The sequence below is a fragment of the Echeneis naucrates genome, chromosome 14, assembly GCF_900963305.1.
Source record: "Echeneis naucrates chromosome 14, fEcheNa1.1, whole genome shotgun sequence".
NCBI lineage: Eukaryota > Metazoa > Chordata > Actinopteri > Carangiformes > Echeneidae > Echeneis > Echeneis naucrates.
The window spans coordinates 16,854,197-16,877,404 of NC_042524.1; the positions used below are offsets into that span (position 1 = coordinate 16,854,197).

A 23,208-nucleotide genomic window follows, 5' to 3' on the forward strand; every position below is an offset into this window, starting at 1 on the left:
CTCTCTCTGCAGCCTCACTGGCAGGTTGAATGGCCCTCCTCTTGGTTACTCCTGTGACGCCCAACCGAGCGAGGACCTTGCAGAAAGAATGTCCTGAAAATCATCTACAGCCAACTTCTATGGGCTGGTAGGATGTTTTCCATCCTCTGCCCCTGCACTCCTCCACTAGTTCCTGCTACTTGTGTGCTTCCTCTTGTTGGCTTCCTCAATGCGCTCTTCCCAAGGCACTGTCAGTTCCAGCAGGATCAGGTGTTTCTGGGCCACTGAGATGATGATCAATCTGGATGGGGTGAAGTTGCTGCAATGTGCTGTGGGAATGTCAGCCACATTCCCAAGCCAGCCTGCAGCTCTTCGTGGAGGAGGCCTGTTGTTGGTTTTGGCTGAGTCTGGGCTTTTTCTCCGGCTTTGATGAAGGTGACTGCTTTCTTTGGTGTGTGGTGATTGCCAGAGTTAATGGCTAACGCTAAACTCTCAGCAACTGCCTCGGGCACCTGGTTATGTTGCCACCGAGAGCGGCCATCGGACAGAGCCTTTGGGCAGCTGCTGAAATGTTCTAATGAGCCTCTTCCGGAACAAAATGGGCAGGAGGGCGCTTCACTCTTTCCCCAGATGTCGAGCTTTGCTGGGCTTGGCAGGGCGTCATAGACTGCCTGCACCAGGAACCAGATGTGACAGAAATCTGCCTGCATGATGTTTGACCAGGTGATCCTGCGCTGCCTCGGTGAGCCAAGCTTCAAGCTACTGCATGAATCGTCTCAGTTTATCTGAGGCGAAAGGCAGCAACATTGGACTGTAACGTCAAGTTAGGAGTTCTCGTAACAGAAACTAGGAAGTCATGATATGAAAAACAACTCCAGAAGTACGAAGGAGCTGTCCATCAGTCAGTGCTGAAACATGATCTACTGATTCTCTTGACTGCAGCTCATTGCAGTACCAGATCTATAAATTGGGTTGTAAATGAACCAGTGGCTCATTTCAGCATGGAAATGGCATTAGTCTGAGGGCTGTTTACTTTTCTCAGATTAAATATAGCAGCTGATACCTTGTATTATGGGCTGTGTGCTATCAGCACATTGACGGTGCGGAGAATGAGATTAGAAGAAGCGTGATGGAGAGCTGTAATAGCTGGAGGTTTGCCCATCAGAGAATCAGCCAGCCAGCATGACAGCACCATCAGGTCCCGCTGTATGGCAATGTTTTAGCCCAGCAGCTATCAACTCTGCACAATGGAGGACACAAACATACACTCTATTTTCAGGGCTTTCCATACACAGCCCAGGAACCATAGCCATACGTTAGCTGCTTCCTATGGCTGTTTCCCAACAACTCTACAACAGTCCCTGCATGCTTTCAGATGTCTGTGGTGGATCAAAGGAGGGTGTACAAAAGATAAAAGGGTTAGGAGGCTCACAAAGACTGGCAGTGAAAACGAATGCGTTCTAGCCACACATGCGAAATGGCTGTCAGACTTTCTCTGTCACATTGTGCAGATGACAGTGAGGATGTCAGTGCCTGCAGCTACCTCAGTTGACATTACATTTAAGAAAGAAGCAAGAGGTCAGAGTTTGTGGGGCCGAAGCCTCTGCCGACCCTTGGCCTTCCAAATCTCTTTCTGCTCCTCTTCTTTCCAGAACTGATCGATTGTGATGCACAGTATTTTGGCACAGCACACACACACACACACACACACACACACACACACACAGACTTTGTTTCTTTTTGATCAGCCTAGCTTCCAAACCAAAATCTAAACCCAGCATTGGTACTGCTCCAAACATTGACCCTGGGGTTTAGAAGTTGGGTTCTAGCAGACCACCTGAAACTTGGTGAGTGATTGGCAGGTTCACCAACAGACATAAAAATCTATGGGCAACAAGAAGCTTAAAGAAACAAGACCATGTTGATATAACACTGAAAACACTTGTTTTCACAGCCTAACTTCTGAGTAGTATTCAAGGGAAAAATCTGAATCAATCTGTTTAAAGGGCCACATATTGGACATTTGTCAGAAGATATTAGTAGAAGCAGGCTAAGCCTCCACGTCTCTCCTCTGCACATTTAATTAGCCCTTCTTGGAGCTGTAAAGGTAGCTTCTCTCTGCCTAATGCACCATCTCTTCTCTCCTGACATTGTGCCGCCTGAAGGGGTCACTCTCAGTGAGGCGGCGTAACGCTGAATCCAAATTAAAATGAATGTTTAACTGTGCAGGGTATGTGTATATTTTCATTACCCCATATGTTAGTCTGTGTATGGGGTCGGATGTTTTAGAAGCCTAAGCTAGCCAAGTGAAGCCAAATAAAGGCCATTCAGCTGAGGTCCATTGCCTGCAATATGCAAAGTCTTGGTTGATTTGGGCAGAGAGAGAGACAGACAACATCGATCAGTGAGGGGCTCCCCATCACCCCAGGCATGAAAAATCACCACGATTAAAGAACTTGATTGGAGTAATTAGACAGCTCCGAGCACCCACAGATTTCCCCCATTAACTTGTGATCCTGGAAAATGAATAGCTGCGGCCCAGAGACCATCCCCTCTTTGAGAGTCATCGATTTGATGAGGACGTGCCTTAATATAGGTCGTCTGTTTGTGTTTGTGTGTGTGTTTGCTCCTCCTGACTGCCCGGGCCATCTCTGCATTTGGTGTCTGTAGAGCCTTTTTCCACAAAGTCGTCCCCAGGCGTTGTTGCACACCTATGAAACTCTGCAGCCATCAATCCCGCTGCAGAGTGCACAGAGGGAGAGTGACATCAATGTAGTTAGGAAGATTGAATGGTGCTGGGAACACGGGAAGACCAAACACCCCCACCTTTCTATTTCAGGGGCAGAATTAAAAAGACTTAGCGAGTGCCACGGTGATGCTGCCACAGTTGTTTAACTCTCAGAGAGTGGAGAGGATTTTCAACTGGAGTTCTCTCTGTATATTGGTATTCTGGTTAAATAACGTAGCAAAGAAAGAATCCACCTTTGTATCACTACATAAAGCTGCCATTTTGGCCCTCCATCCAAAATATGAGCAGATCAGCATTTGTAGCACCTCACTCTGCTGCTGTTGCTCCTTTTGATTGCTCATCTTCTTCATGACTTCCTGTACCAACAGCATTTGAAGCCGTTATGATCTGCGTGAAACTTCTGTGTATGCTCGGGAACCCCCACAGTGTAAACGGGTCGTTGTTTCCGAGATGCTCTCCCCTCTTATTTCTGTCTCATAGGTCAAAGCCTCATCATCTCATGATGCAGGCTTGGTTCTTTGAGAACTGCTCTACAGGAGCAGTTACCGGCTCTGGTCTTAAAGGGTCTCAATACAAAATCCCAAATACTAAGTGTCACTGCCGGTGTTACTAAAACATATGTGGTGGCAATCACGGCCAAAATGAAGAGATTTAGCTCTCTTTTTTTCTGTTCTGTCCATAGACTGATTTGCTTGTTTTCCCTAATAAACATGTTAATGTAAGAATTGAGTTATAAATCCCTGCGCTGGCTTCCTGGTCCCGGGCACCTTTACCTCTCTAGTCAGCTTTAAAACAACAGATACTTAGTTTCTAACACAAACGCGCCTATCTAATTTCTCCGCTTGATGAAGCAGGAACAATATCTAGGTTCTTCCTGCTTATTTAAATGGCTCTTAGAATTGGTGGCACACAGTTTTATGCATGCATTAGACAGGCGTAGCACTCACTCACAGTTGTATATGTGCATGCTTTGTGTGGATGTGTATATGTGGTACATGTGCTAAAAGGGAGCCTGCAGTTGAGAGTGAGCTACAGTAGGATAGAGCTCATTAAAGAGCTGGAAAAAGGCTCAGACGCTGCATGAGTTTGAATCATGTGCAATCATTATGGCTCAATTAGCGTGGAAAAATGTCCATGAAATGGAGACTAAACCCTTTTTCTGTGTAAACTATGTCAGTGAGTTATATAATGATAAGGTGCCCAAAGTAGAGGTCCTTTTATGCCATCTCGTCCTGCCCAAACAGCTCATGTTCCAAGCTCTTCAAGACAGATGTCACCTATAAATGGTGCCTTGTACATAACCTTCAGCTCATCTAATATACATAAAGGGAGAATGTTCCCTGTAGTGTCAGACCACTCAATGCACTGCTGAATGTGGGATGCTGCCAGGTCTCGATGAACAGACTCCTTTAATTGCTCGGTCTGTTTAATTGGCTCCCAGGGTGAGGCCATCACTCATGACATACCATTTATCCTGGTCTTAACTCTAGAGGGGAGGGTGACTAAAATTGGAGGATTGTGTCTGCAATAAACTCGAGGAGTATCTGCCAGGCTGCGGGGGTCACAGAAGGAGGCAGATGTCCAACTCACCCGCTCCCCCAGCCTAATTGTTCACAGAGGCCTCAGTCAGGACGGGGACTCGTGGGTGACGTTGTGCCTGCGCCCTCTGTCTTCAATCCACAACAAATGAAAACAGACCCCAGCCACCATCTTCATTGTGTCTAATTCCTGGCATTGCTTTCCTTCTCTGCCCTAGTGTTTAATCGCCGGCTCTATCCCTTAATCCTGCACACATGCACACTCACTCTCATTTAAAGAGGCACATTAGAAATTGGAGAGGCAGGGTGAGCTCTGCCGAGCCAAGCTGGCAAATGAGATTTTCCTTTTATTATAGCTTAACAAGATGAGTTGAGTCTGTCCAGAGTTTTAACACTCAGCTGAGTGGCTGCCGTCCTTCATGTGTGACCGTCTGGCAGCCGAAACCTGTGCAGTGTGAGGAGCTGCTCAGTGTGGGCTCTTGGTCTGGTTGTATTCTGTCATCATTAGCCAAGTTGCTGCCTGCCACTACACAGTTCCACCCAACACTGAGGCTCTTTTACATTGCTGTCAAACCAGGGGCAACTGTGTCCACTCAGGCCCAGGAGACGCGGACATTGACAGATGGTAGCAGTGAACCCCTAATCCCACCCCACCACTCTCAGCTGCCTTGGTTTGCTCTACCATTACCCTGCAGCCTTAATGAGGCCCCCCAGTCTGATGAGCCCTGTCAAGCTCACAGAAGGAGAAAAGGGTAAATGAGTAGGCAGACAATGAAACTTTCATCCATTTATCTCCATCTTCTCACCCCACCTCCTCACCAGCCCACCGCTCTACAATGGAACAATAAGCAGCAGAGGTAGTATTGTCAAATAGAATTAGAGAATTAAAGACAGGAAATTTTCATTTCGCACACAGACCGCACATTCGGCTTGGTGCCCGTCACCTTTTACATCTAGTCTTAACCAAAAACATAATAAAAATAATAGTTCTGATAAATGTGATGTGAATTAAAATTCACCTGCTATTAGAGGGAAAGTGAGTTTTCTTTGTACGAATACAGCATTTCTGAACTTTCCATTAATTACAGCCTCAGTTAACCTGGAGGTTTCCTGCAAGCTGTAGCTGTTCCATGTGTGCAAGGGTGTGTGTGTCTGCGTGAATCTGTGTGCAATCTTAGAATTGTGTTGTATACTACTCATTCATGCAGGGCCGTGGAGGGGTTGGCACCAATTCCAGCTAACACCTGGGGCGGGGTACACCCTGGACAGAGGGCCAGCTTATAATAGGGCTAATCTAGATCACACTAATACCTACGAGGCAATGTGGGGACACCAATTACCCTAATGAGCATGTCTTAGGACTGTGGGAGGAAACTTAAGTCCTCAGAGCAAACCCATGCAAGACCCTAGACCTCAGGGTTGAACCCAGACCCTTCTTACGGTGAGGGTCCTAACCTGCATTACTGTGCTGCCATTATTTAAATGGAATGCAATTTTTTTCTTTTTTTTTTTTAATATGAGACAATAATGAGCCTTCGCCGTCAGTGGTTGAATTCCCAATGCAAACAGTCCATTGGTCAAAGAATATTTCTGTATCCTGCAGCTAGAAACAGTGATTTCACCAAAACACAACTGCTATGCACCATTTCCTTACAAAAACAGAGCATCTTATGTTTGCTCCCCTCCTGTGAAGGGCCTGGTTTTTTCTTCTATCCAATACTGGATGAAAATGACTTTTGGCAGGTAACAGATTTTGAATGTAATGCTTGGTGCAGCTTATGAACTCAGCAGCCCTGCAGGTACATACCTTTCAATGTCAAGTTCTCTACAGCACGTATAATGTTTTCATGGCGCACACTCCAGCCGCTGCCACAGTAAGTGAGTCGTAAAGAAAAGATAAACAACTACTGCTTCAGCGGAAACACTTATGTCACTTGACATTAAACACCCACAGAAAAGCTTACCTCACTGAAATAACATTTATTCAGTGCAACTTCAATATTTTCTGCTTTGCACTTACTCTTACTTTTGGTTAATTGATGTAAAAGTCATCAACAGTCCACAGGCTTGCTGTAAATTGCTCCGTTACTGTGTTTACTGTGTAGCATTGTGTTGGTGATTTTCAGCATTGGCATTGTTTGCATAACCGCGTTGCAATTAAAAGCTACGTGCTCTATTTAGGTCCGAGCTTCAGTCCAGACGCACGTCATCCAGGTTTAAAAAGAAATAAGCAACAGGCCAGGAGATGAAAACAAAACATGCAGCAGTGTCATCACCCCAGTGATATATTGTGAAAGAAATAATTTAACAAACTCTCAGTGAAACCATGATGATATTTTCCCTAATAATTTTTTTCATTTGTTGATTTTGCTTTCATATCTAAATTGGGATTAAGCTGTCATCCCCGTTGAAGTACAAAACTAAAAATTTTGTCCGGTTAAAGGAGGTATCTACACATTAGTCGTACCACAGACCTGGATCCTTGGCAAATTTAGCTTGCAATGCCTGAGCAGCAGTAGTGACATTTAGTCATCTGTCTCACAGAAGTCTGACAGGGAAGATGTGCTTCTGTTTTAATTAGTCCAGCTGTCTACATAGAGTGCGCAGCAGCTTCAGTTACACTCATCCGAGGTGTATTTCCATGAATCTTCCACAGGGATTTTGTGTTGAGCTCAAAGCACTGCCTAAACTACAGCTATCTATTTCCGCTACTGTCTGTTGCGGCCAAAACTAATGATGAAAAAAGTGAGCAGCCAAAGTGACACAGAACAATAAGTTGTGGGCTGGATAGTTCAATACAGCGGAGCTATAAAATTGCATCCGTAAAATTGCACAGAGCTGCAGATCCAGGTGATCATTTTTTTCTTTCATATTGCTCCTGTTTGATTGGAATTAAATCAGTACTCATCAGAGTCTGGTTAAAGTGTGTCAGTCTACTCACCCCTGTTCCTCCATCATCTCCTGGAGCTCCATACATTTTAGTTCTACCCTTCTCTTCCTCTCATGGTCCAGGATCTCTCTGTGTGGCTTCTTCACCAGGACGGGCTCTGCTTTGGGTTCTTCCTCCTCCTCTTCCTCCTCCTCCATACCTGGCTGTCCATCCTCAGCTTTAGCTTGCAGGACTGCAGTCGGCACGGGCCCTCCTGATCCCGCAGCTGCTCCTGCTCCTGCCCCAGGGACCACAGGCTGGGCCATCCCATTCGCACCCTCCTTGATGGGAGATGGCACCCTCGCTGCATCGTACATGATTACTGAACTCTGTGGAGACACAAGGGATGCAGAAAAAGAGATCAGCGGAGAGGGAGGAAAAGGCAAGCCATCAGAGCAACACTGGATATTCCGCCGGATTTTCAAAGTCTCATTTCACGTTAATGATTTAACATCCAATCTTCCCGAGAATTTCCCAACTGGGAGGATTGTGCTCCTCGTTGACTTATTACTGCACTGCTCATGGTGGTGAGAGTGAGTAATTCTAATACACATGTTACATATTTAATAAGATAAAATATGAAAGTAGAGTATTCTTCATTTCCCCCGTGAAGGAACCTTCACTGTCCCCAGAGTCTATTTGACAGCTACAAAGCAGCCAGCTGATGCTAATCTTTCCGCACAGACACAATCAAATATGTACAACATGCTATTCAAACCGACAATAACCTGCAAAACATTCTCGACATGCACTGAAAGTTGAGTTGGCTGCAGTTTGATTGTAATATCGCTGGACAGTTTGCAGCATTTCTGCCTGAACTGAGTGGTGCAGTTTGCAGAGCTTCACAACCATCAACATACTGTACACACATGCACCCACACACACACACACACACACTCTGTGGCTCTCCGGTACATGTAGACATGTATTGCCAGCGACAGCACTGACAGCAACTTCTGCTCCATGAGTCAACAACCCAGTGGTGCCTCGAGGCATGGTTAGGGGGTAAGGAGTGCAGGGAGCCGAATTCCTCTTAAAACCTGTCTGATCTTCTGGATTGAAGTTGTAAACCACATGTACTGAACACCAAGGCAGGAGAAGGAGGGGAGAAAAGACACACTGGGGGAAGTTGGCAGCAGTAAAATGTGAAAAAAATGTGGACAATATGGAGATGCTGATTCATCTCTGATATAACCTGGTTGATTTTATTGTATCGACCACGAATGCCATCTCTGTTCTTGACTTTTGCAACCCCTCTGTTTCTGGCTCGTTTGCTCGTGGACTGATGAGCTTGTCACCGTGTTGAATAAAAAGTCATCTGGTACAAGTGCTGCATGGACTGTGTTCTGATTAAGATTGATTGTCCTGTTAAGGCCTGTGTAGAACAAGAGCAAGAAGAGCGGGAAGGCCTTCACGTGCGCATGAGCCTGGGCCTCCCAACGTCTCAGCTCCTCTCCCTCTGCAACTAATGGCTTCATTTTTCAGAGTGGAGCCAAAGAAGCCCAGAAGCCCACTTCATCACTGTCACATATGATGTGCCTGAAGCTGGACGGACAAAACTCAGCCTCTGCATTTACATCTTCCGCTGACTTATGTCATCCTATCAATGCGCGAGGAGCCTTCAGGCAGACGGTTCTCTGTGTTTGAGCTGATTTGAAAGTCTTTGGTTAATAGGGATGTGCTTGTTTTTGAAGTGCTGCGAGCTGGTAAACGAGCCGTGGATTCGTGCGCAGCGACACGACTCTCGGCTGACAGAACAGGTGGCAGGACAGTGGGAGGTATTAATTCTGAATCTATTATACAGTAAATCAGCACTTGACAGCGATCTCTCATCTGCAGAAGAATCGCGAGAGAAAAACACTTATCGATCAAAAGAGACTTTAAAATGACATTTGGGGAGACAGGAGCAACCTCTGAACGAGCTTGTTTGTTTTGTTTTTTCTAATTGCGCTTTATTGAAATGATCCAACCCAGCGGCAGTGAGGTTTTAGTGTCGCAAGCAGAAGAAACACAAAAAACTAAAGAAAAACTGACAAAAGGGCCACTGAAACAAATCAACCAGGAGTAAGTATATCCATCTGTTTGGTTACAGTCACTTCTATGCTGTTATACCAGATTTGACAAATTCAGGCATTAAACTCCAAACTAAAAAACTCAGCTCTGCCGTTTAATCTAAGAGGTGATCAGATAATTCACTTTGAGTAAGATTACAATAAAAACTACTTTTTTATCTAGTTTATTTTATTCATTCTTGAGTCTTTTTGTTTATTCTTTCAGGGTGGAGCCAATCCCAGTTGATAATTGGCAGGTGTGGGCGCATCCTGGATAGGTCCCAAGTCTGGCATGTAGACAAAAACAACTATTCACACTTATATTTACATCTGTGGGAAATAGAGTCCCCATTAACCTACATGTAACCTACTGGCAGTCTCACATCAGGAACGTTGTTGCCGTGACTCCACGGTGCTAACCATCACTGTTTGTTTTGATTTATTGTTTTATACCATGCATTCAGGGGCTGTGGATGCTTGCGCTGTTCTGCTCCAACCTTGACCTGCCAGTCAGACGCGGGGGGATCATGGTTACCCCCGTTTGTGCTGGAAATCACGTTTTGGCCACTGGGTTGCTCCTAGTAACAAGCTCCATGATTTTCATTGTGTGCAACTGGCTGAACGTGGGAAACTTATTTGAAACTGAGTAGATGAAGATATCATGTGAGAAATCTTTGCAAAAAGGAACCTCCCATCACAAATGTGATTCTCCACAGTGGCAGATGTGTGGAGCAGAAGCTGCAGGCCATGTGTTAAACGAGTGCTGTAAATATCCAGCCATCTCATTATCCTAATTCATCATTCCACAGTCATTCCTTTTGTTCCCACAAAATGGGTGGGGCATGCACAAATCTGTTCTCTTTCAAGTTAAAACAATTAAACCACTGACTTGTGTAATGAAAAAAACGGGAGCACAAAGCGAGACTTGTCAGTGAATTGATAAGGAAGCAGAGCACACAGTTCATTTGTGCGAGAGTCCTCTGCAGGGACTGAAGGTTATCTCCAGCTACTGTATTAATGGTGGCCTGCTATTATCACAAGGGAATGTAACATGTCATGTCACATCCCAACAAACACTTTGTAATTAGCCATTATGCTAAGTGAAGTTGTTTAGCCACATTCACCGAGTGAAACCATCAGAGACATAGTGTGCCTTGATCATTCAATATTCCGGTCGGGAACAATGACACTGATCGCTGTTGGTAACTAAGGAGCCATCAGCTCACACCCTTTCTCCACTGAGAAGGAAATTGTTGCAGTTGTCTGCCCATCACCTTTGCCTGTGTTTCCTGTAGGTGCCTGCAGCCCGTCATCTGCTGACCGCACATCCTTTCACAGTGTTTCGGGCTCCATGAAAAGCAGAATGATCTCTCAGTTCCAAAGCTGTCCTTCAGGCCTGACTCATCTGGAACATGCAGTCGATGGATTGTGAGCTCAATTAAGAAAAATAGCACTCTGTGACTACACAGTTTAAAATCTTGGTCTCATTAGCAACGTGATGTTGTATTAGGCAAATGTGACATTAGACTGTGAATTGTCTGGACTTGAACCACCACATGATTATAGCGATCTTTTTTTCCCCACGGGGGATTTTCTCTAAATGTATCATTATCAAAAAGCAAATTACATCACTTGTACTGCAAAATGCGCTCCCAGGAGCTGGAGTGTTTTGGATATTAGATTTTTTTTCCCCTCTTTGTCTCTTTGGACTGTTGGATATATAGATTTGTAGTAAATTGTGCAACAGTGCAACAGACTAATATAACATTCTTAACACAATAACACCAGATAAACATAAACATTTCCCAATTTTTCTCAGTTTCTCAACTTTGGCTGGAGCCCTTTTAATTATTAATCATTGCCTGTTTACTTCGAAGCACTCAACTCCTAATTTAAAGCAAAACAGTGGTAGATGAAGTGTCTATAATTACCATGTCCTTGGGTTGACTTTGTGGAAATTTGGCTAAAAGTGGGGCTATATTTGATTGGAAACATTGCTATAGTGATATACTATACTATCAGTGCTATACTGAGTTTGGTTTAGGTTTATGATGAGACATATGACCTCCAAAACTATCAGGGCATTCACACCAGCCTCCGCTGTAGGTTTTATTTGATTCTTAATATTAAATGGCAGCTGGTAAGCTCAATACACTAAAAAAGGGAGCATGTTAGATATTATACGTGCTAAACACATTAACGCTGGCACTGAAAGCGAGTTATCGAGCTGTGTTTATTGACCAACCTCACAGAGCTGATAGCCTGTTTTGATAAGGGAAGATATTAGCAGCGTTGCATCAATTGTTCACTTCCTTTGTGATTTTTCAGTACATAAGGTTTTGTGGCGTCAAAGCTGGTTGAAAATACTCACATCACATATTTTGTTTTCATTGGTAAATGTACCAACCCAGTACCAAGCATATGCATGGCCATCTGGATATTTAGCCCTGTTAGACCTTACAATGTAAATACTGCAGACGCACCACGTACAAGTAGGAGAGAGACAGAAAAGAGGCGACAGATAGATAGATAGATGGATAGGCTTGTTTAAATGGAGTCTGTTTCATCTGCTAGACAGCAGAGAGGTGGGAATGGTCTACTTGAGGCCCTGTCCTTCATTAAAAGCACGGCTCCCTCTCTCTCTAACCCTTTGCCCCTTTCTCATAGCACAGTAGGTCACTCAGTGTTGCGCACAAAAGCAGCAATGGATCTCACTCAGCGGTGGCTGCACCTCAGCTGTGATTGCAGGGTGGCAGTAATAGGGGGCATGACCTAAACTGAGATGGGCAAAGAGAAGCTGAAAAAACATCCTGGGTGGCTTTCACTCAAACTTCGTTTCCCAACTCACGCAGTGAAAGAAATATTCTGAGTTTAGGGGGATGTGTTGGATGCACTTTGTGTGAGCATGTACGCTACCAGTCGAAGGTTTGGACACACTCTCTCATTCAAATGAATAGGAAAGCGTGTCCAAACCTTTGACTGGTAGTGTATGTGTATCACCTGACTGTGTCCCTCTCTTTGTGACTGCTATCTCCTGCTTTCCATTGTGAGTTTCTGCCAAAATATTCTGGCTGGAAGAATGTGTTTTGCTTTTAGCACTTTGGCAGCCAGAGGATGTGTTCAGCTTTCTCAAGGTCAACTGTCTTTATTCCAGGCGTGTTGGATGGCTGTTGGATGCAGGGACAGAGGCAGCACAAAGTTTTTGGTTTGTGTGTGGGTTTTTTTTAATGACATTTGGATGAAGGGTGCACAGAAAATAAACTGTAGCAGTCTCAGGAATGGTAAAAGAAAAGTAAGAAGAGATGATCATGCATAGAGGCCCTGCTTGAGCATTGAAAGTGGAACGAAAGTTTTGACAACTGTAATTTCTTTTTCACTGCTGTCTCACTCTCTGATATAGTAAGTTACAATTGAAACACATAGAAGCTACAAAAGAGACGGACTTCAGTGGAGATATTGGCACAGTTACAACAAACAGCTGCTCTGATTTGGTAAAATCCTGCTCAGATGCAACTCAGCATTCGTTTGCATTTCATTAAAGAGACATGAGCTTGGACTCAGAATAGTTTCTGTAAAATGCGTCATCAGTTTTCTGAGCTGCAGTGCAGATTGACATAACAGCGCAGCTTTGACTTGAGTTCAAAGAGATTCCTGCTCGATCAGAGAAATTAGAGAAAGAGGAGGGAATAGCTAAGGAAGTGATTTGAAATCACAAACACTTCTTGTTCAGATTCAAAAAGATACACTTTCATTTTTGAGTTACTGGTAAGAGCCACTTGATTAGAGCACAACACAAACAGGATGATGATGTTTCATATGAACTGAATTAACGAGTGAAACAAACAAACAGAGCCAGTTAAAACAACAAGCCTGCAGAAAATGTTCGGACTTTGGTTGACAGGCAACCTCAGGGACGGTGTGACAAAAATAAATCAGGCCTGTCCCATTTTTTACACAGGCGGATTTCTGTGCGTGCCCTCAGAGTGTCATCGACGCTGTCTATAGGTGACATCCCGGCCCACCTCGCCACACAGTTCAGCTGCGGGTTGACAATCCAGAGGAATACAAGTTCAAATTCAGCAAAGCTTTGAATAGTTTGTCCAGCCTTGCTCCTTGGGGATCAAACGGTTCTTCTCTGAACCTGTCCTTCAGCTGGTTTATGTCTGCTCCAGCTTGCTTAATTCACAGCCACATTCTGCTGAAAGTCATAAACTCCTGTGTGTCGCCATGTGCGGTGTCTCAGGGGAGTAATGATTAGCACAGGACTGCTTCTAATGTGATTAGTGGGTTCACTGGCCGGGGAGAGACACACTCAGCTCTGTGAGTTTGAGTCACTCCCTGTGAGAACACTGCACGCCACGGCAGGGAGGGGTACGTGAACATGAAACTGGCCACGCTGGATTACTGGTTCCAAATTATCCTCATCCCTTGCTGGGGTCTCTCCTGTGTAACCGTTATTTTAGGGAAACCATTATTGCTTAACACAATTTGGTGCAACTATTTTACACAAAAATCTTGTGGACTCACAGAGTAATAGCTTGGAGAGTTATTAGTCATATTATTAATACACAATTATTTATCTATTACATATACATTTTGCACCTTTGTGACAGGCTCATCTTCTTAGGCTAGGATCAGTACTACTGTAATTTTAGGTTTCACTAGTTCGCTAAATTTATATCCAGATAGCAATAAACCATGACATCGCCCTTTGGGTGGTGAGCTGCAGACTTTGTAATTTGGGTTGCTGTCATGGTTTTGTTCAGGAGGAGGTGGAGCTGAGGACTGAGGGCTGGATCTGATCTGTTCTGTGCTCTATTCTGATTGAGTGGTACCTCTGTTAAATACGGGTTAAACTAATTCTCAGTCGTACCCTGTGTTATAGCTCCTCTTATTCCTAATTCAAAACATGAACATCAAGTTGTATTGTAGATGACTTGGAACTAGAGACTCCAGAGACATGTTTACTGAGCCACTGCATCAAGTGCCATTTTCATATAGACTTCAATACACTCTAACTTCATTGTAGAACCAGTGCGGTCATAACACAATGTTTTGATTAGCTACCACATGCATTACAAAAATCAACAATTGGGCCCAAAATACAACAGCCAGCTGAAAAATAGGCGGAGATAAACGAAGGTGAACATCGCTGGCCCTAACATGTAGCAAATGTCAGGGTTAAGAAGTCAGTATGACCTACTGTAGCTAAATAAACAACCAAAGTGATAAATATTGTGTACAGGATCTCAGCTGCCTCTGCGACTGATGCTGGGCATCTTAGATTAGATAAATCAGCATCAAGATGAAGAGGAAACAAGGTAAGAGAGGGAGGCTATAACATGTCACACAGGTCTACAGGCTGGAATCAATAAATCTATTTTCACAGTTACACCACACACTGTGTGCCTTTAAAATTATCCGTCAGGACTTCCACAAGTGCTTCCACCAATGTTTCACACCTGTGTTTATTTGCAGCTCCACTACCCTTCATGTTTCCCATGGAAGTCACCAGCAGCAGCAGCTACACAGCTGCTGCTGCTGGAGGCAAATATTACTCTCTAGCTCTTATTAAACCTAAAATGAAGCTCTGGCAGTTCCCATAAGGTTCATGAATATGCACTGCGTCTTTTGCGAATGTCATTCTGTCATCCTTCTTGTATTAGACCTGCCACACCTAAGCCTGTGGTAGGTAGTTAAAAAGGAAAGAGAGGATATGAATCCTGAAATATATCAGGACGGTGGCTTTCAGCCAGAGGAGGTGAATATATTACTGCTGGAGAGGGAAGAGAGAATGATGACAAAAACAGTGGGTCAACTGTGCAAATTAATCTGTGAATTCATTTTTTGCATGTTAATCAAGCTTTCTATTTATCACATAGTAATTAATCACATTTGATCAAAAACCACTCAACAAAGGGCGTCTGTGTCCCTGATGGCCGCAAAGACTTTAAAAATAAAAGATGTGCAGTGTTAGTTTTCTCCTGCAGCTTCTGGAGCTTGTTACTAAGCTCTTAACCTCCGAGTAATGAGTGGGAATCACCCAGCATTTGTAAGAGTCTCCTGTTCTGACGCTTTCGGAAATGTCCCTTTAGCTTGGATTAGTTCATCAGATCATTGAAGTCTTACATAATTGTCACCTTGAGAAGCTTGTAAGAAATATCTTCAGTTCATTCATTCATCTTCTACTGCTTATCCGTTTCTGGGTCATAAGGGGTGCTGGAGGGGTACATCCTGGACAGGTCACCAGTCCATCACAGGGCCAACACACAGAGACCAACAACCGCTTTACAGTCACCAGTTAACGGCGGTGGGAGGAAACCCACACAGGCACGGGGAGAACATGCAAACAGAAAGGCCCCAGGCCAGCGCTAACCACTACACTGCTGTGCTGCCATAGCTTCATTGAGTGAGTTGCATTGTGCGTTCTTATGTTTTAATCCTGTGCACAATAAGTGGAAATGCTGGGACCAAAAATGCGGTGCCTTAATAGCTGAATGGCTCAGGTTACTGTGTGGATGTACAAACTTAGTGTGACTCCCTCTTACTCACCATTTCCTGTCTCTCTCTCTCTACTCCACACTCTCAAATAAAGGCACAAAATGTCCCAAAACATCTTAACTTATAAATAAATATAACATATAAATATAACAAAAAAAAAAAAAAAAAGATGGCAAAGTGGTTCTGTGGCGAGGATAAGCTGAAAACAGATGAGTAGATGGTTTCACTCTTAACTGACCACAGTCTTCTGCTCTCCATCTACACAGTCTGGTCCCATAAGAGCCTAACTATTCCAAAAACAGAGAGGTGTAGCTTATGAAACAAACTCTCTGTCCTTATTTCATCAGCCAGTCTTACATTTTTACATAGAGAACATGCCCCTGCTGTCGCCAGAGCACAATTAACATGAAGACCAGCAGATCTCTTTAAGCTATCAGCTTACATTTCCTGTCAGAGGCTGAACTTCAATAAGTTACAAAATAAAAAGGTCATGCCTTTCTTTGAGATATTACTCCTGTATCATCCATATGGCATCTCTCTTATATCCTTGCTTAGTCAGCATATACAACTAAGGATGCATTTCAGGTGTGTTGGCCTTGGTGGCACCACCACAGTCAGCATCAATGTTGTTTCAGCAAGCAAAGCAGTTTTTTTCTAATATATAGAGATTGAACTGAAAATCTATCCGTGACCGGGATACTGTATGGCGCCGAAAACCTATATCCAAATCCAGTCTGGAGTTATTTTACCAATGAGAAGCTAAACGAACTGGCAGCAAATGAAAGAAAGATAGTGAATCTTTCTGAAGGGCAACTCAATTCCACAAGGATAAAATAATGTTGGAAAAACTTGAGTCAAACCTGTGACTGATCTCAGAGGGCAGCAGGACCTGGAGAGTGTATTTTATTATTGAGAATCACTTTCTCTTATCCAAGGATAGAGATAAGAGTGGCGTCCTCAACTGCGTCATCCTGGTGCTGTCTCCTGGGAGTGTCAGAGTCATCTGAAGATTAGCCTGCCCTTTACACTCTCCATCCAAACCGACCAGCCTATATAGAGTTTATCAAATGTCCAGCAGACATGCAGCAGACTGAATTAGGTCATCGCTGTGCCAGCAAGAGCTTCTGTCTGTGGTTGATGTGTTCTCACAAATCCGACTGATCTCCCGAAACCATACACATTCAAAGTATTTTCCTTGGCCTGAAGTGAAATAATTCCCCTGTGGCTGAACTCATAACTTCACAAAACCAGCCAGTGTGATAACGATCAAAATTACCGGCAACTTCTGGCTTTACATAGCCAAAGGTTTCAATGCAAGAGAGAAAGGCTAAGAGCTTTGAAGAAAACATTCAAATGTATTCACTTAGAAAGTTAGCAGAGGCAGAGAGCACCGAGGGCTGGCGGGCTGATCACGCGTCCCGTTCAAAAAGGTCACGTGGGAGTCAACAGCGCTACGGTAACAGCAAAGTTTAAGAGCCAGAGCAGAGGTTGTCAAACTTCAAATAAAAGAGCACACACAGACGTATGTTTGTAGATGTAGCCCAGGGAATATTGTGCACCATAGATGTGATGCATGTCCGTGTAGAAAGCAGGCAGGAATTGTTCAGTGTCTCTAACTCTCTTTCCATCCAACCGGCCAAGGTAGTGTATCTGCTTCCTTCTGCCACTGACTGCTTCCTGCTGGTGGGCATTGTCTCATCTTATAAATGATGACTACACCTGTTCTATTTGAAAAGTGATTTGGTACCATACAGAATAAACTGACCTGAGATGACATAACATGATTTATTTTATTCATTTATTTACTTATTTTTTATGTTAAACTGTTAACGTGTGGTGTCAAGGCTCAGAATGATTGTTGTGTGCCTCAACACTGACGCTCCATCTGTACATGTAGGGAGTCAGCTTGTGTTTAAAACCTTTGGACACTATACAAAAACATCCAGGGGTGGCAAGATCAAGACACCCCTCCTGGGGGCAGATGTCTTGATCTTGTCTGAGAAGGTGTCCCCAGAATCAGACTTTGAAACCGTCTGGTCTACAGGTACACTTAGGGTTCAGGAAACGCATACGCATTTTCATGCAGTGGAAGATTCCTACAATATTTCACAGTGCTCCGTGTTTCAACAGCGAGCACTTTAAAGACCTCAGAAAACATGGTATTGATATGGATGAAATCTTCTTCCCATCCAGCTGCCTGCTGCGTCTAGATGATTGAACCAGTCAAAGACAGAGTTGGCTGGATAGAGTCAGTGCCTGCAGCAATCTGAGCAATCTCCAGACGGCAGCAGCACAGAAATGAAGCCGTCCTCCTTTCAGCCTCCTCGAGCTGCTTCTCTTTAATTGACACAGCACTGTGGAGCCCAGCTCGATTGGCTTCCTGATACAAAGTGATGGCTGTCAGTTAGCGCCAGACGTTTATGCCTCGACTTGCAATCACCCCTTGACTATAGGAGCATCACTCAGAAGCCTCTACACAAAAAACACCTTCACTTCTGCCAGCGCGGCACCCACTTTCATCCCACATAACAACCACCTTGTGCCGGTGACAGCAAAACAACAACGACAAAACTAAATCCCTTGAAACTTTCAACAATGCCCCTTTTTCATTTCCCACAGGAAAAAACTTGTCAGGAGTTTATTGTTTTGCTTGTTGCAGCCACAGGGTTGATTTTAAATACAGGTTTTCCTGCCTACACCTTTCCAGGACTGTAATCAGTGGCAGCCAGCGGCTCCTGTCATCACACAGCTTTTGCATTCCAAAAATCACGCAGACTGATGAGTCATGAGCTCAGACCTTGGCTTAATTACACTGGGGACTCAGGCACTCTGTCACTTAGCTGCGGGCCAATGAACCAAATGATTTTATTATTAGTTTCTTATCAGCTGAGACCCCGTTTTGTTTGGATTAGTTTACATGTTCCAACCCGAATGTTTCTAACTGATGAGGAAAAACGAAAAACAAAAAATATTTGACGTTTATCTGTGCAAAATTAGCATCTGGAGCGGCGATTATCAACATCAGATAATTTCTTATTTTAATAAAAGCACCCCCCCCACCCCAACATTATGTTTATTGTTTTTTCCATTATAAACTGAACACAAAACATTTCCGCTGCAACAGTCTCAGCCAAAAGAAAGATTCAATACGCATAATAATCAATGTACCTGAAAGTTATAAACCTGTTCATACAAGCATTTCATTTTGTAGAACACTCTGGTCATTTACAGCAGTCTTTGTCCCAGCAGTTTTACTTTTATAGTGGTAAATATAATTTATATAATAGAATGAATGCTGCAAATCACTAACCCACTGGTTAAATTTGTGGAGCCTAATATATGATAATGCGCCGCGCACCCTGACAGAGGGAACGCAGGGAAATGGGTCGCCCTTCCAAAGGCAACCTGGCTGTTTTAATGGTTTTGCTTCAGCGCACTAACATGCCAAAAACACACAACAGCAGACATGAGACTCCATGCAGCTTCGTGGATTCACACAGCTTCTTTATTTGGCATCGTCACAATTTAGATTGAACATTTTCTACACAGCAGTTTCTTGTACTAAGTCAGAATGTAAATGTTGTCATCGAGAAAGCAACAGACCATGTTAACAGAACCATTATAACCAGTTTGTGAATATGAGCAGCAATTATGGTAAATTTAATGCTGCGGTAAAATGTTCCATTCATTCATCTCCGTGTAAAATGCATATCAGTTCTTTTGTTTTGCTGACTCTGTAACGCTACTCACATATCTGAGAGTTTTTCACTGTTCTTTTTTGAAATTGACTGTAAATATATATCCATAGTAATCAGAATCAAAAAACACTTAGGCTAAATGTTAACGTCAGCATGCCAACATGCAGCAGGTATAATGTTTACAGCAGGTTTATAGCTATTTGCTCATAAACTGAAGTGAAAAATTTGACCTGATGATGACGATAGAGGAAAAGTCAAGGGGACACCATGTTGTGAGGATGAATCCCCTGGGAAGCACGAACGTTTGTGGTCTATCCAAATTTGCTGGGCTATTTCAGTGTGGACCAAAGTGGTTGACAGAATGACTTTACCTTCCATGGAGCCAAATCATTAGAGGCTGTTCTGTGTCTGAGCCTCAGATGAAAATTTTCATTAATTACTGACAGTTTTAAATGACAGGGAGGGATTCATATCCGCACCTCAGCCTCTTCCATGCTGTTCCCAGTTGACAGCAGACACATCTTTGTCCATTTCCTTGCAGACTAGTTAGACTGTAATATTCAGGTCTGCTGCTGGAGAATAACATATGATTCCGAATGGAGCTGACCCAACAATGCATTTCAGTCCTTATTAAATCTGACAGATTGACTGAGATGCTGCATCCTCATTTATAGCTGCACTCTTATGTGGCTTGTCCATATGTAGTGCTGTCTCCTACACAGACTAATTAGATCATTTCTTGGCCCTCTGACATGTTTACATCGTGTAATTATATCCAGTAAATATGTTTTTTCTAGTACATTGTTAGGTCCACTGTCAAAACAGATGCAAAAACACCCAGCAATTCTCTGGACTTCTTGTATTTTTAGTAGAGTCCCAGCCAGTTCTGACAAAGCAAATGTGTCGAAGGGCAAAAAATAAACTAACTACAACCGAACTGCAGCCTTCTTCCTTTGCGCCATGATGACAACAGCGTGGAGGTCACCTGACAATATAGTGAGTTTATGAACATAATGGTCATTCGGATAATTCATTATGAACATCCCACATTTTGTTGGTGACCTTGTGTGTAATCACCTGGATAGTAAATATCTTGATGGAGTGCAGTGAAACAGAAAGCCTGTATCTGACGTTATCCTCTTTTCAGTCACAAAAGTCACAAAACTCGCCCAGGGGAAGATGAAATAACAACAGCCAACAACATTGACTTTGCACTGAATGCAATAACTCCTGAACTCATAAGCATCAATCACTCAGGAATCATGGCTGTTATTGTTGTTATTGCACTGTTTATTGTCTGCCAACTGCAATGATGTGTTTTAATTAGCCTGTGAAGTCAACGGCATTTCCACCTCTCTGAACAATAAGGACACTAATAATAAATGATATAATCATATTTTATATTGTATTATTATTATTATTATTATTATTATTGTCATCATCATCACGAGACGTTCGGATCCTTTTGAAAGACTAGTACACTATTTAGGAGCCCCTCCCTCAAAGCAATCTTATCTCCTCTTTCAAAGAGCTCTTTGAAAGCACCACTACCTTCATAACCTGTCCAGTCATGTCTCAGGGGTTATAATGGAGTAATGAGTCCACTATCATGAACAGGCCTCATAGCCTCACAGTGCCCCCCCCCGTGCTTTCCTGCCCCAGCATCACTCCCTACCACTGAGTGTCATGATGTCTGTTGTGCCATTATCATCATTATCTTTACCATTATAAATACCAGCGGCACATATACTTATATATACTATAAATATAATATAGTGTCTGCGACTGTCTGTTTGTTTCATTTTGAGGTTTTTTTCTCTCTCTCATGTTATTTCAACAAAAACTGTAGACAGTTAAATGTAGCACTGACTTGATAGAACAGAGAGAATGATTAAAGACAAACACAGTATCTAATGGCAGCGTCTTCGTTGTTTATCGCCGGTCTCATATCATTAAAACCTATAACACCATCCATAATTATGCTTTGGCTGTGCTGCAAGCTATTTAGTTCTACACTGTCACTTTTTTTTTTATGTTTGGAAATTAAATGGGTGCACTGGTTGCTATGGTAATAAAATGAATAAATTGTAAGATGTATTGTCAGCCAAGTGCTACTATGACAAATCAAACGATTTTCTTCTAAAATGTTGTCTCATTTTGGCATTTGGAGGAAAATCTTCCCCTCAGGCCATCAGGATATGGATTTTGGAAGCAATGCACTTAACTGCTAGAAAAACACATCTAGTGAGTGGGTGGCAGGTTTTTTTTCGTTGTTGTTGTTGTTGTTGTTGTTGTTTTGTTGTTTGAAAAAAAGGTCCTTTCTCCAATCATGACAATGGGTCTATCAAATCAACATTCACATCAGCTTCTATGAAGATGGATTTGAATCCAGCGATCCAGTCAGTCATTATTGGAATATTATTTCATCACAGGCACACACTGAGCCCCTGATGGCCGCTGTCACTGTGCTCAGTGGCTGAGTCAGATGTCGGAGCTTTTGGCTTGTTATCTGAAGTCCTTGCATTGACAACTATCAGCCCGAGGGCTCTCGAGCCATGAGCCTGTACACAAATTGCATGCCGTTTCCTGCTTCACAGCTCACATTTTGAGACACAAAAGAGCAGAAACAACAAATAAAAGGCTTTGTGGAACTACTGGCTATGGAAAGTAAGTTCAATAAGCACAACATTTTGTGTTATAATATACCAGGCTGTTCCACCAGATGAAGAGCAGATGATAATGGGGAGGAAAACAGCAAACGAGACAAAGAGCATGCAAGAATGGAAAAAAAAAAAAAAAAAAAAGATTGCTTATCACAGGTTTTTACAAAAGACAAGGCAATTTCTTTGAAAAAGACAATGTCAGGGTTAAGGGTTAGGGTTAATAAAAACACCTTCACTTAGCTGTATTGTTGGAGTTGCACTGACAGGAGCAGTTTATACAACGAACCAACGGCCATCACAGTTAGAGCCGACTTGTGCAAGGCTGGCGGTGTTAATTGGGGAAATGGGACAGAGAGATGGAGACAGGATGTTCAGCAAGCCGAGGTGCTGCGGCAACATCTGGAACATCAGCGAGCATCTGCGGAAAGACTGGACTGGTGTTTTCATCTAATGAGCTGAACCTGCATTTTCTCTTTATGAACGCAAAGTTTCTTTTCGTGAAAGAGGCTGAAAGGGCGAAGCAGTGAGAAAGTACTCAGCAAGAATAAGCTCATCAAAATGAGAGCTACATGATTCATTACACAGTCTGTGATCAGCACAATGGACGAGTGCAGCCAAAATGTATTCCTCTGCTGAACAATAAAAACCATGTTTGCAGCTTCTTAACTGCAGGTTATGCAAACCAACAAACACAATTTTCACTAGCACAGATTTTCAATTTTCCAATGGTTTCTTGCCATTTACGTGCAAAAAAATCAATTACAAGACCTCAGCAACAGTAGAGGAACTTTGGCCAGAATGAATGCAATTTCGTGTGTGTTGTTGTTGTTCCACTACTCTAACAAATACGTGGGAATTTCAGTTCAGTTCAGTTGGAAAGCACACAGGACCCACGGCACAGAGGGTCACGGGTTCGATTCTCGGCCTGGGGCCTTTCTGTGTGGAGTTTGCATGTTCTCCCCATTCTTATGTGGGTTTCCTCCGGGTACTCCGGTCTCCTCCCACCATCCAAAGACATCATGTTTGGGTTAACTGGTGACTCTAAACTGTCTGAGTGTGAGTGTGAGTGGTTGTTGGTTCTGTGCGTGATGGACTGGTGA

At 43.3% G+C, this 23,208-nt stretch overlaps 1 protein-coding gene across 1 annotated transcript in view; it reads right to left on the minus strand.

Annotated features, from left to right (window-relative positions):
- srrm3 (serine/arginine repetitive matrix 3) overlaps positions 1-23,208 on the minus strand; it is a 66,339-nt gene that overhangs the window by 24,492 nt on the left and 18,639 nt on the right. Inside the window, exon 2 of the mRNA XM_029519853.1 lies at positions 7,208-7,524. Coding sequence (XP_029375713.1) covers positions 7,208-7,512 — 305 coding nt within the window. The 5' untranslated portion in view covers positions 7,513-7,524. The remainder of the gene's footprint in view (positions 1-7,207; positions 7,525-23,208) is intronic.